This window comes from Chiroxiphia lanceolata, chromosome 3, assembly GCF_009829145.1.
Source record: "Chiroxiphia lanceolata isolate bChiLan1 chromosome 3, bChiLan1.pri, whole genome shotgun sequence".
Taxonomy (NCBI): domain Eukaryota; kingdom Metazoa; phylum Chordata; class Aves; order Passeriformes; family Pipridae; genus Chiroxiphia; species Chiroxiphia lanceolata.
The window spans coordinates 85,707,120-85,720,687 of NC_045639.1; the positions used below are offsets into that span (position 1 = coordinate 85,707,120).

The 13,568-nt window shown below is 37.7% G+C and overlaps 1 protein-coding gene across 1 annotated transcript in view; it reads right to left on the minus strand.

The window, feature by feature from the left end:
- Positions 1-13,568, minus strand: part of CD109 (CD109 molecule) — a 74,946-nt gene that overhangs the window by 36,246 nt on the left and 25,132 nt on the right. Inside the window, exons 6-14 of the mRNA XM_032684084.1 lie at positions 9,977-10,016; positions 9,282-9,366; positions 6,859-6,955; positions 5,654-5,789; positions 4,698-4,807; positions 2,403-2,642; positions 1,968-2,069; positions 1,811-1,873; positions 166-342 (exon numbers count right to left, since the gene is read on the minus strand). Coding sequence (XP_032539975.1) covers positions 166-342; positions 1,811-1,873; positions 1,968-2,069; positions 2,403-2,642; positions 4,698-4,807; positions 5,654-5,789; positions 6,859-6,955; positions 9,282-9,366; positions 9,977-10,016 — 1,050 coding nt within the window. The remainder of the gene's footprint in view (positions 1-165; positions 343-1,810; positions 1,874-1,967; positions 2,070-2,402; positions 2,643-4,697; positions 4,808-5,653; positions 5,790-6,858; positions 6,956-9,281; positions 9,367-9,976; positions 10,017-13,568) is intronic.

A 13,568-nucleotide genomic window follows, 5' to 3' on the forward strand; every position in this document is an offset into this window, starting at 1 on the left:
AACTGCACTGGTATTACCAGAAGTCTTTCCAAGGACTTGTACAAGCCTCAGATTAGGTCCGCAACGATAAAGTTTTTCCATTTATAATCCTATGATCTAAAACACCATTTACCATGCAACAACCAGACAAAACCACAGTTTCAGACTCAAGTTCAATGTTGTTACCTTGTCATCCAAAACAGGCTGGATGGGGACAGTGAGAGCATCATTTACAACTACTCCAAGCTCATCAACATAGAATACAAGTATAGATGCCAAAGGAGCCCAGGAATTTTCTGCTGTTAAAGTGAATGTTTTTGCAGACTTCGTGCCAAAACCCATAATTTGTTCCTTAGATAATACCTGAAAGGAAAAAAAAAAATCACTCAGTCTGTTGGTATCTCAATATGTCGTAAGCTCAGCAATTCCTTCTACAAGTAGCTGTTAAAAGAAGAGATATATAGAAGTGGTGGTTTCGTTTTTTTTTCACTAAGTGGTTGACCAGTTCTGTGAAAATGGACATGGAACACATAGGTAATGTAACATTTAAATATCAGTAACAGATTTTTTTGTGCTTTAATTCCTGTATCACTATGCACAAGTAATGTACTACAACAAATGCACACATATGCTACGAGAACATAAAAATACAACTGTAGTAGGGTTGGTTCATGTGGGTCTTCTATAAAAGCATTTGAGTTTGGTTCAGGCATATTGTTTTAAAAGCAAACCTCCAAAACACCGCTACCTAGAACACTTTGGCTTGCACCATAGAGAGTGTGAACTGGGGCCCAGTAACATGCTCCAGTTAAAAGAAGGCATTCATTTTACCAGAACAGATTAGAGCTAGTCCAAAGGTACCTCAAAATACTGGGAGTTCAGGTCCACAGGATCAATTTTTTCACTCTAAATCTGTTGGTACTGGATCATAGCACTTATTAATGAAGACAGAGCCATGAAAGGAGGTTCCCTGCCTTTGATTCACGGACCTGATTTATTTTAAATCTTCTAGAGGGTGTTTCTATTTTAGGAAATACATATGAATACCCGAATTTTATATGGTTTTCCTTATTCAGTTTACTGTTAAAGTCTCTGAAAGAAAAAGGATAGTAGCTATCATGATCACTCTGTGAACAAAAAAGGCACGTGTTAAAGACAGGATGGGAGACCGATGATGGTATATTTAATGAATCCTTCAATTCAGATGCTGCTAGATACAGTAGAGCAGCTCAGCAACTAAACAAGCCACTACCCAAGACATTTATTTTAAAATGCTTCTATGAGATTCCAGTGTTAACAATGCCACCCTGCCCAATGGACCAACCATCTGCTTCCTCAGCAGGCAGGTCTTCTCACCCTGTACCCACAGGCTCAGCCCTGACAGTTCTGAACATGCATACAGGCTCTGCCACACCCCTGCTTTCACCTGCATCTGCAAGACCTGCTGAAAAAGCCTCAGCTTGGGCTGCTCCTGGGAAATCCCTGTCCCTTCTCCCATTGTAGGTGCTTTGCACAGTCAGAGATAGTATTGCTCTTACAGTTTTCTCACATCTGCAAGCAGAGGTAACCCAACACCCAAACTGGAGACGCACTTTTCCCAAAGAGCATCTCCTTACAGTGCCACAGGAATTCCTCCTAGGTAGCAAAATGGAGCTCTCTTTCAAAAAGGAGCATCCTAGTGGAAAGGAAGTTTTTGGGCCACCTCTTTCATAAAGCACAATAAAAAATGCTGAATATCTCTAATGTTTAATCACATTCCCCTCACTGGAGTATTTCTCAAGATGGTAAAAGTCATCTTGGACTGTGCCCATGTGTAAACCGAGTGACTTACCAGATAGTGGAACTCTCTCACTGGCTTGTTGCTTGCAATGCTCAGCTCAAAAGGCTTCCCAACCTAGGAAAAACATGCAATTCATATGCATGAGTATGGAAACATGATGAATAACCTGAATGGTTCTTATCTTGGCAAGTTTTGTCTCAGATTGTACCTTTATATCCTGGCTCTTTGTTTTAACCTGGAGGTAAGTCTGGCTGGGGGAGCTGAACACATCATAAACACCTATGTCAGTCCTGCTGCTGAGGAACTCTGCCTGTGAGACAGTGCAAAAACAGCTCTCAACAAAACAGCAAAATCTGTGTGATGTTCACATACTCTTTACATGGTAGGTTTAGTGGCGGTACAGGATCACTTTACTGCTTGCTTTAGGTATCTGTTTTGGTTTTTCCCTTGATATCTTGGTGCAATTATTAGATCCCATTTGACAGGATCTGTCACTTTCCTGTTGTAACATAAACATGAGGTAACAAAAATAATAATAGGTGACATGTCAGCTGTTGTAGATGGTAGGAACAGCATAACATTGATCAAAGCCTGCTTAATTCGATGTGTCAATGCTCCAAAGCCACATATGGCAAAGCAATACCTGAACTCTCAGAGTTTTTGTATCATACAGGATTGGAAACTCAATATCAATTATTCCATTTTCTGGGACTGTGTAATTCAGGACACGGACTGTCAGATTTCTATCCTCTGTTGCCTCATTTTCAAGGTGAGAAAGTGAAGAGTGGTGAAAAAGCAGATCTGACTGTTGTGCAGTGACTGTTACAAAATTCTGTCTCTCTTCAGCTGTGAGTTGGTTGCTATCGGAACGTGACACCTTTAGCTAAAAACAAAAAGAAAGAAAACACTCACTGAACAGGGCAAAGCTAAAATGCACAACACAACATTTAACAATATATTTGCATTCATTTCATATCAAGAAAACAAAGGCATCCTCAGATTTCTCTCACAGAATTACAGAATATGCTGAGTTGGAAGAAACCCACAAGGATCATTGAGTCCAGTCCTTAACCCTGCACAGGACCATCCCCAAGAGTCACACCAGGGGCCTGAGAGTATTGCCCAAATGCTTCTTGAACTCTGACAGGCTTGGTGCTGTGACCATTAACCTGGGGAGCCTGTTCCAGAGCCCAGCCACCCTCTGGGTGAAGCATTTTTTCAAATATCCAACCTAAATCTCCCCTAACACAACTTCAGGCCATTCCCTCAGGTCCTATCACTGGTCACCACAGAGAAGAGATCAGTGCCTGCCCCTCCTCTTCCCCTCACAAGGAAGCTGTAGACTGCAATGAGATCTCCCCTCAGTCTCCTCTTCTCCAGGCTGAACAGACCAAGGGACCCCCTCAGTCACTTCTCATATAGCTTTCTTTCAAGGCCTTTCACCACCTCTGTTGCCTTCCTTTGGACATTCTCCAATAGCTTAATATCTTTCTTATATTGCAATGACCAGAACTGCACAGAAGTAACTTTATTTTTTATCCCTTTTAAGCACTGCAGGTAGGCAAGTCAGCCAAGAACAAAATGATTCATAATTCCAGGGAGGTAAAAAAGAGAAAAAGAAAAGCAAATAGAACTGAAAGATGACCTGACTTTCAGCTCTTCCAAATACTCTTCTTGTTGAAAATGATTGCGTCTCAGGTAAATTATGCAGTCTGACTATTTAATTTTGTCACTTGTATTTCACCACCACAAGAAAGGACAGCCTTACATCACGCACAGGAAAATGAGTTGGATGAGCAGGGATGGTGCTGAGTCAGATGTGCTTATGGATTCATCAACTGAGTTGAAGAAAAGACTGAAACTAGGCCCAAAATTGACAGTCTGCAACTTCTTACAATTTACATCAACCTTTATCCCCACACACAAGCAGATTCTCATCCACTCTAAAAACATTCTCATTCTGCATTATATACTCCAAAAAATCAACATCTGTATTTAAAAGCACTGAACTAATGCTTCTCTTTTCTTTTTCAAACCATATATCTGCCACTGCATTATCTCTCCTGCCCGTCATTATTTTCTTATGCTCTCTCTCTGCACAGATATGCAGATCTCTGCTTTTTAGTAACAGCAGCAGTTGTTCCTTCATGCTCCTCTAGGAGCATAACTGATACCTTTCTCTCTGCCAGCTGTAAGCATTGCTAAATGTCTCAGCTACTTCTCACTCAGATCATCTTTAGGAGAGGAGGAAAAGCAGGTCAGAGCTGGAGTCAAAATGGAATGCTGGCAAGGAAAATAAAATGGACGAAAAACAAAAGCCCAAATGATCAGGCTAGCATGAAGCTATAGCTTGAGCCAAGCTACTCTGAAAGTGTATATTCAGCCTATTTTACTGGTATTTAGGTCTATACAGTAAAGGCTCAGGAACTGTAAAGTTGATTCCCTTTTTCAAGCAAAATGCAGTGGTGCAATATGCAACCTCTGCAAAATGTACAAATACCAAATGCAAACTATGAACAGCATGAAGAACATTAAATACTTTGAGTGGACTGCAACTGGTATAAGAAAGATAGGACAGAAGGCAAAACCAACACTTTCACTTGAGAGCAATGTGGTTTAATGAGTTTCACTGAATTTTGTAACGGCAGCTTGCATATATATATGTATTATATAAAGTATATATTTGTGTATATATATATATATATATACACACTTAGATATGCAGATACTATTAGGAGGATTGGAACTCATTATACTTTTCTAGAGCAAATGCCTTTAAGTTTAGTATTTGCTGATACGTGTCATGAAAAAGAGGTAATTTGAAATCAAATCTGTAACTTACGCTTAAAAATCCAAGGCAAACTTTGTCATCTAAGCAAAAACACAGGAGATGTCATATTTGTTTAGGCACAGATTATAATAAAAGAAAAGAACTTACAGTAGCTATGAAGTTCAGAGAAGGTTTTATAACTCTAGAGTAGTCCAGAAATTCAATAAAATAATCACTTTGCTTCGGAAATATGATGGTACTTGAATTTTGGGAAATTCCTGTTGAATAATTGTATATGTTTAGACAATATGCATTTAACATACACATTACTTTAGCAGCAATAAAATTTACTGTCCATGATTTATAAATAATTCAATCATAGTTTTCATCATTTCCACTCCTCTCGCTCTTCATCCTTCCAGCTAGGCATCAGTGCAAAGGTGGTACATGCACTGGTACTGCCTCCCACAACGCTAAATAAGACGTACCACACATAGGGCTCCACTCCAGAATGACACAAGGAAGGAACTTATTAATCCCAAATCAACCAACTTCACCTTGACAGGGTTTCTAGTAATGTCTGTAATGAAACCTAGTTTCTGGGACTGGTAGAAATTTTGTACAAATGCTTTTTTTTCTAATACGCAAGTGCAGCGGAACACAAACTCACAAAAAAACCTTAGTTTGCAAATCAGTGGGTCTAGAAGAGGCTAGATAGGGGGACAACATGGGGCCAGAGAATCAGCTAATGTGATTTACAAACGCACAAGAAGGTAAGTTTATGGTTCAGCTTAAATTTGTAAGATTCAGGCTAATGCTAGCAATTCTTTATGCCTGTTCTCATCAAAAGTGATCAGTCATTGACTTTAAGTTCCCATCTGAACATATTTCTTGGTTATTCAATAAATCATTTAACATAAAACTCCATTCAACCAAATTAACAGCTGGTTAAACTATTTAATATCTAGGCAAGCAACAGTTCAGATGATACAATTGCACGTGGATGGTTTGTGCTGACATCAGCACATGATGCTTTCCTAGCGCTCCAAGCTCTTCCACACAGCAGTAAGCTCTTTCAGCACCGCCTACTCTGGCTTTCTCTCAGACATCACACATCCACATACCTGTGAGAGACTCAGTGACCACTGCAATCATTTCTATTGGCTCTGTGTAATCATTATCACCTTGGTGCCAGGACTGCTCAGCATTCAAGTTTTGCAACATAAGTTTGTTACAGGTTACATTCACAGATCCGTTTATCTACAATGTAGAAAAAAATAATTGTTGAGACAGAAAAGCCAAGGACACCTTTCCATCTACAACTGCTTATTTCTGGTTAAGTCCTGTAGCTCTCCTCACATAAAAGTTTTGTCAACACCAGAAAATCATCAATGCTGATCTTTATTTTTCACTTTCAGCAGCAATTTTTATTAAATCCAGTAAAGCTCACTACTTTTTTAGAGGCAACAATGCTTTATGGAGAAAGTTACTTATATTTTTTTCCCAGTGTCTAGAATGATCCACTTCTACATAGCTAGAGCAGTGGCATCTATGCTTTATAGAAAAATACAACGAACACGTAGATATACCTACCCAACAAGGTGGGTATAACCTATTGAACATCACTGAGCTCAGAGCTTCTGTAGACTAGGTGCTGCTGAAGGCACTGAAGTTAGATAGCTGCTGAAGTCAGCAAACAGAAAGTGACAGGCATACCATGTAGCAGAAATTTAACTTTTTTTTAAACACAGTTCACATCTCAAAAGTAAAATGTCTGATTTTGCAAAAAGAATGCAAAGAATCTATCACCTCTTTTAGGTCTTCAGTTTGAAACTGTATGTCCTTTTAAATTTTTTAATTAGTGCAGTAGATCAAATGTCATTACTAGGCAATTATTAGGCAAAATGCTTTGGTTTCCACCATGTTGGAGCTCCACCTAGACAATTGACGTGTTCTCCTCTGGCCTTGTAACACAGGGCTGAGTGTGAAGGGGCAGACACAGAGTCAGGGAGCATTTCTGGGCCTGTGTCCTCCAGCACCAGTGGTGCTGCAGTAGCTCCCAGAAAATTTTTCTACCCAGGCCAACTAGTGCTCTCCAAAATAACTTCCAGGCACAGGTCAAAGAACCACAGGTGCCAAGTATCATTCCCAAAAAGCAGTCTGAACGGACACTGACACTTCAGGTTGGAAACTGAAGAGAGTTTAACGCTCTCCATGCAAGTCACTACACAGACCATGCCAGCTGAACTCAGCATCTCCAAATGGTTCCAGGCATTGTTTAACCCACAAAATAACACAGGCTTAAAGAAACTGCTAAGAGACAACTCACCTCCATTGTCATTGTTATATTTCTCTTGTTTGTCCAGTAAGAGACAGAAAGGCATGTGACTGTTACAGTTCCTTTTACTGGTTTTCCATACGTGTACCTGAAACACACCAGTCAAAGAGAAACAATACACCTGAAGAGCTCTCAAGGCAAAAGATTCTACCAAAATAATTTTCCCTGGTCTCAAACATGGCTAGAACACATTTCTACTTTGAAACGTGGGTTTGCAATACTGAGACCAGTTTATTAACACTAAATCTGGAAGTCCAAAACCTGCACACAAGCTCTATAAACCTATTACAATCGCTATGGGCTCTACAATGTAGAAAAATTAACTATATTAACTGGAAGCAAGTTTTTGAATAGAACACTGATGTAGCATCATAATTAATATACAGTAGAATTAAAATGGGATGTGCTAAGTGCAAGGGTTTGCTTACCAAGCACTGCTAACACAAGATATCTCAAGATACTTGTACTCAAATTATTTAGTAACCACTGTCCCAAGAAATCATGGCATTATTACATAACAAACATCATTTCCAGGTGTGGCAAATCTGAAAACTGTAATGTATTCATTTCTTAGGATGATATTAGCAACCTGCACTCACTGAGCAGCAATAAAATAAAAATTTTGTATAAACATTTTGAAGTTGTATGTAAGACGCACTGTGACATTACCAGATTGAGACAGAGAAGCAGGGTAGGGGGTGAGGAAGGACAACATGGGACAGACAGGATACCTAAAATCATTCTAGTCCTCAGCAGTAACACATTCAGATGTGATAACTTTAAAGTACTTTAAATCACTACACACTGCTTAAGTAATATCAAAGCTGAAAAGCAGAGGGAAAGAAAAATGAAACAGTGTAGTTACAAGAATAACTCTTGACAACACTGTCTTGTATCTGAACTCAGTCTTTCCAAGCAGACCTAATTACAACAGTAAGTTGCCTTTAACCTTGAAATGATACTGCCATTGGACAACATCACTGCGCTAATCTAATAATACCCCAGAGATGAAAAAGGAAAAGGGTTACATGACATCTATAAGTGTGAGGGGCATATAAGCTCTTCGTATAAAGAGGTATTATGCCTATAAAAACAGTCACCAGGAATGAAGTCACTCTCTATAAATAAATATGATGTATCAGTAAAACTTTGTCACTGCTTGGACTCAATCTCAGATGATTTACTGACATCTAAGTACAAATTTATTGCAGCAGACAGGTACACTTTCAACTCCCTTATGAGTATACCAAATGAAGGAGCCGTGTACCCTGTGAAAGATGAAAACAACTCAGGAAACCAAATACACTCTGGCATATAATGGATTCCAAAAGCAAAGGAGAATGGGGAAAAATGAGGAAAACCTATTTTAAAAAATTGGCCCTTCTTTGATTCATATAATCATAGAACACTTTGGGATAGAAGGGCCCTTAAAGGTCATATAGTTCCAACTCCCCTCGCCATGGGCAGGGATGCCACCCAGTAGATCAGGTTGCTCAGGGCCCCTTGTCAATCCAGCCTTTATAGTTTGTTTTATCAGATGGTTTACAATATCAGGTAGTATTGGCTCTAGGGATGGAAGTTTTTTCTTGAAGTCCAAACCTTTAACTTAAATAGCTTGTTAAACAATCACTTCTGCATTTCACTTATCAATGGAGTGTTTGTTTAGAAGGTACATATTCTATGGCATTAAATAACCCGTGAAAGACCTTTATTTCCAGTCTTCTTGGGTGGATCTGTCAGGTACCTCCATCTGGTTTTAATCTTCCAAAAATAAAACTAATTTCTATTTGAGATTATTGCATACTAAATTTTTGTCTAGATATTTGCTCAAATAAAAAATAAAATATTATTTATACAATAGTCTTCACTGAATCCTCTCCTGAATTTCTCAAGAGCTTTTAATTCTTCACCCATTTACAGGTATAAGTATTTTGATAGGTAGGAGAAACCTATACTTGAAATCCACAACGTTGATATATTGGATCAAGAAGGATGTTCATAGAAGTTTGCCTAATTTCCAAGTAGTCTAATAAAATAGAGTCACTCTACCTACAGACCTTGACATGGTAAGTTGGAGAGACCATAAAAGAACCATAAGGACAAAAGAAAAAAGCCTCAAAATATACATTATAATCAGAAAACTTAAAAAAAAATTCAAATAAAGTAGCTGCAAATGTATAGGCTATAGTCTAGAAGTATGTTTACCAGATCAGAAGAACTTACTAAAAGCCTGAAGATCTATCGAACCTTGTTACACAACAAAATCCAGTAACTAGAAATGGATGTTAGCCAACTAATTTTGACTAGATGGGGCTTTTTTAGAATTCTAAGTATAAGCTTTTACTTTGACACTTAGAGACCCACAGTAATTTTCTTAAGAGTAAGCATTACAACAGTATCAATGATTTACTTACTTGGCAGTGACAACACCAGTTACATCTTCATCTCTCAGAGAGTAGTATAATGGTGTTGTTATCATGACATCAAATTTTGGTAAAACTAAAAAAAAAAAATTACAAAAAGTGTTAAATTCACAGAAGGAATATTAGGTTTTTTTAAGTAATAAGGGTAGAACATGTAATTTGATAAAGATTACTACTATAGTTTCCTAAGGAGTATAAGGTAAGATATATTTTTAACCCTATGCATGCCCCAGACTAAGACTTTTTGTTAAAAAGAGAACAAGCATCATAAAAACCGCCTGCATATAAGCTTGTAAAACTGAAATACAAAACTTTTAGTTTACTCAGTCTTTACAGAATCATCAGCAAGCTCCACAATCAGCTATTATACAGATATTTTGGGATGAACCCATTGCCTGCATGATCCTGGAAAAACATGGACAATAACTGCATCCCACAGGCTTAAGATAAGCATTTTTAAGACTGCATGACATCCAGACACTACAGTAGAAGGTCATTAAAACTATCAAATATAAACAGGGAGCTGATAAGACAGCATTTTTTTGTCAGTCTCAGAAAAGCAAGACATTTGGAAATTAAACTTTCTGTGAGTAAAGGGTTCCTGCTAGCCGAGTTAAGCTAGTATAAATTAATGGAGAATCACTAACAATTTTGGTCACTACTAAATGCCCTTAAATAACACTTACCATATTCCATCACTTTAAATCTTTGATAATGAACTTGACCCTATTGAAAAAATTCATATGAAAAAATTATAATTAGATTAGTAAGTTTAACATACCTTCTTGGCCAAATTCCACCCATATTCAAGTTAAACTACAATTTCTGACTTGGTGTGATTTTAAATCATGGTTCAACCACTATCAGCTCCTGTAGGAACCAGTAGTATGTATTTGCACAAGAGAAGGACACAGAACTTTACATGAAGTAGATTGTAAGTATATAAAATGAAAAGCTTGTGGAGTTTTCAATCTGCAGTCATCTACATATGGCTGGTTTCTGTATAAAAAGCCAGAATACCTGAGCCAGCTAACAGAAAACTATCTAGCATAAGCAGTCACAGTCATCAGGATAAATCATGACCGACCTACCAGCCGTATCTTTACTACCTCATTTAAAAATAACTTCTACAAATCAGAAGCTACTACAGCGTGTATCTAGTGGACAAGATCATTTCAAAAGCATGTTAATCTTATAGTTCCACATTTACTCAAAAGACAGATAAAATGTAGCTACAGTGTACACTCATACTTACTTCGGTGGAGATATTTTGTGTTGTATCTTCCTGTCTTATTTCTTTGTTAGTTAAAATCAATTGGAAAAAACCAAAAAACTATACAATACATTGTTATTGCGTTCTATTTTCCTATTTTTCTATTTTTTTTTTCACTTATTTACTGATTTTCCTCAGAGGGGTTTAACCAATTGTCAGGTGGCATCAAGATATGTCAGACAGGAACAAGTGTCTGTAGCAAGTGAGCTCCTGTGCTAAAAACAGTAGGACCAGGACCTTAGCTGGAAACCTGATCAATGACTTTCCAAACTGTTTAATTTTTAGCAATTTTCTTAATTTTTTAGCATTTCAGGCCAAGCCATTTATACATATCTATTTACAATTTTCCTACCAAAATACTTCTATCAAAGTAAAAATCAGATTTCTGCCAATTCCATGATTAAGTCACTGATCACCAAAAAGAATGCCATATTAATATTCCTAGGTTTGAAAATATATTTGCAGAATCCGCTATTTTCACAACATTTATGCAAATCACAACACTTAGAAATGCTACAGCAGTCCACAATCAGATTACTATAAGGTAATCTTAGGAATATGTATCTTAGGAAAATTATCTGTAGCGAATTTATCTCACATCTTGTTCTCTGTATACCTTTTATTTCCAATGTTAAGTATATATGTCACTCTTACCAATTAAGCAATGACCAGAACACTACCTTAGAGAGCAGGATGAAAAAGCATCTCCCTTGAAAATGAAATTTTTTTTCACATTATCTTAAGGTAGAACAACAACAACAAAGAAACAACTAAAAACTAGGAGAATTCTTTAGTAGAAAACAGAGATTACAGTGAGACTAGCACTCCTATCTGTACCTTCTCTAAAATGACAAGTTTTGTGACAGAAATCATGCTTCACAGTTCAGGGAAAGGAAAAGACCCTACTAGTCATCTTGATGATGTGAATACCAAGCCACTAACACACTTTTCAGCCAGCTAGTTTGGAGCAAGACAAGTAACATCATTTCAACCACTTTATCACTTTAGTTCATCAGGGCAGGGCTGTCTCTCTGCAAATATTGTTCAAATATATTGAATGGGAAGTTGCTAAACCAGTTTCCAAGAATAGTGGCTTTTGAGGCAAGCAGTTGGTTTTATATACCATGCAAAAGAGATTTTAAGCAGGTTTTTTTTAAGATAGAAAAACACCACCATGCCTATTTCACTTGTTTCCAAAGCTGCTTTATTCTAGTACAGGTTTTGCCTTCCATGCCTTCTCTTGCTTCTTAAACATACTCACCCTTCCAGACTAATAACATTTTGCACTGTCATAATTTCTTAAACTGCGAAACACCTATTGCATTCTGTGCCCATTAGCCAGAGTAAGAAAATAGCACCAAAAAGAGATCCATAAAAGTATTGTGGGATAGTGAGGATGATGGAGCCTTTCTGCAGCTGAGCCTTAGGTGCTGTGGATCCTGACATCTAAGAATCCTTAACAACTACAGTCCAGGTTTTGCTCTGTTGTGATGAACCAGTCCTGTTTTAAGTGATTGGGGTCTGATCCAACAAGTGAGGTCACACGAACCATTCCCCGCAGATTTTTTCTTCTTTGGAACCAAAAGTCCCTGAACTTAATCTGCCCTGGGTCCGTTTCCTTATTTGTTTCTGACATTGAGGTGCATCACAAGTTAGAGCATCGGGAAAGACTCTGGATGTGGCCCAAGGGCCCTGAAAAAGATAAGTGCTAGCACCAGCTGCATTCCAGAGGCTACCCCATCATCTCACAGGCCATGTCAGGAGCACTCCTTCACTCTGGCTTTGCAGCTAAATAAAACAGATTTTTGTCTAGACAGAAATAACAGAAGCATTTTGTGATCACTTCCATGTTTTATTTTCAAATGTAGGAAACAAACCCCAAAATAAAATTCTGTTCAAATCCAACATCACAGTCTCCAGTGTCACTAGTATTCACACTATCAGATCATGACTGAATCAGTGTGCATTTGCAAACTACTGAATGCACCACAGCCAATGCCAAAGGTTTTATGTACAACCTGATTTTGAAGGAAAGTGACACTTTTTTTAAGCAATTCTATACAGAACATCAAACTTGATGGATCAAATGTGAAATCTGTTACTGACCTAGCAGTAAAACATAACAGAATTCATAGTGGATACACTGTAACAGACATAAAACATCAAAAACCAAAAAAATTCAAAGTGTAAAGTATATAATCATTCCCAGTTGATTTTGAATGTTGCTTAATAGCTGAAGTTTTAAAAACAATTAACTCTTAAAATATTTTACAAAGCCCTCATTGCACCTGAAACATTACTACTCTTCAATATTTGATCATAAATTTATAAATAACAACTTCCATAAATTAGATTACAAAATGCCATATAACTAGCAACAACTTCTGGTTGGAGGTGCATGCTACTAAAACTCAGCAACTAAAAGCCTTTCAGAGAAAGGCTCCATAACAGGAAATATAAGATGTCCAACTAAAATACAAGGTGGAGACTTGGGAACCAGACTGTAATTACTCTTGTCTTGAGTTTTCCTGGAACAGCTGTACTAACACCTGAACTCTTATTGAAAAAAAAAAGTACTACAGGATGTTTAACGGCAGCAAGCAGCCAAAACCTGATTTAAAACAGGATTCAGAGGCAACACTTCCAAGAATCAAAACTCAGTACACTTGGAAACTGATGTGTAACCACTAGAAGGGAAATGTTACTCAGTTAACAACACTCTTAAAAGACGAGTGAAATCCGAGAAAGAAAGGCTGGACAGCTGGCTATTTAGCTAGAAAGTTCAGGTCATGGCATCAAGATAGTAAGTCATGCAGAGATCAGTCTGGGTTTGCCATCTGAAGATCTTTCTAAAGCCCTGAATATATCCATAAGCTGCACTGAGTGCCATGCAGATTCAGAGCTAGCAGTACTAGTTACAGATAGGTAGATAATCTATTAAAAACTCCAGACACATACTAAGTATTCCTTAGCAGTAAATCCAATTTCTCAGTGACCTCTGTTAT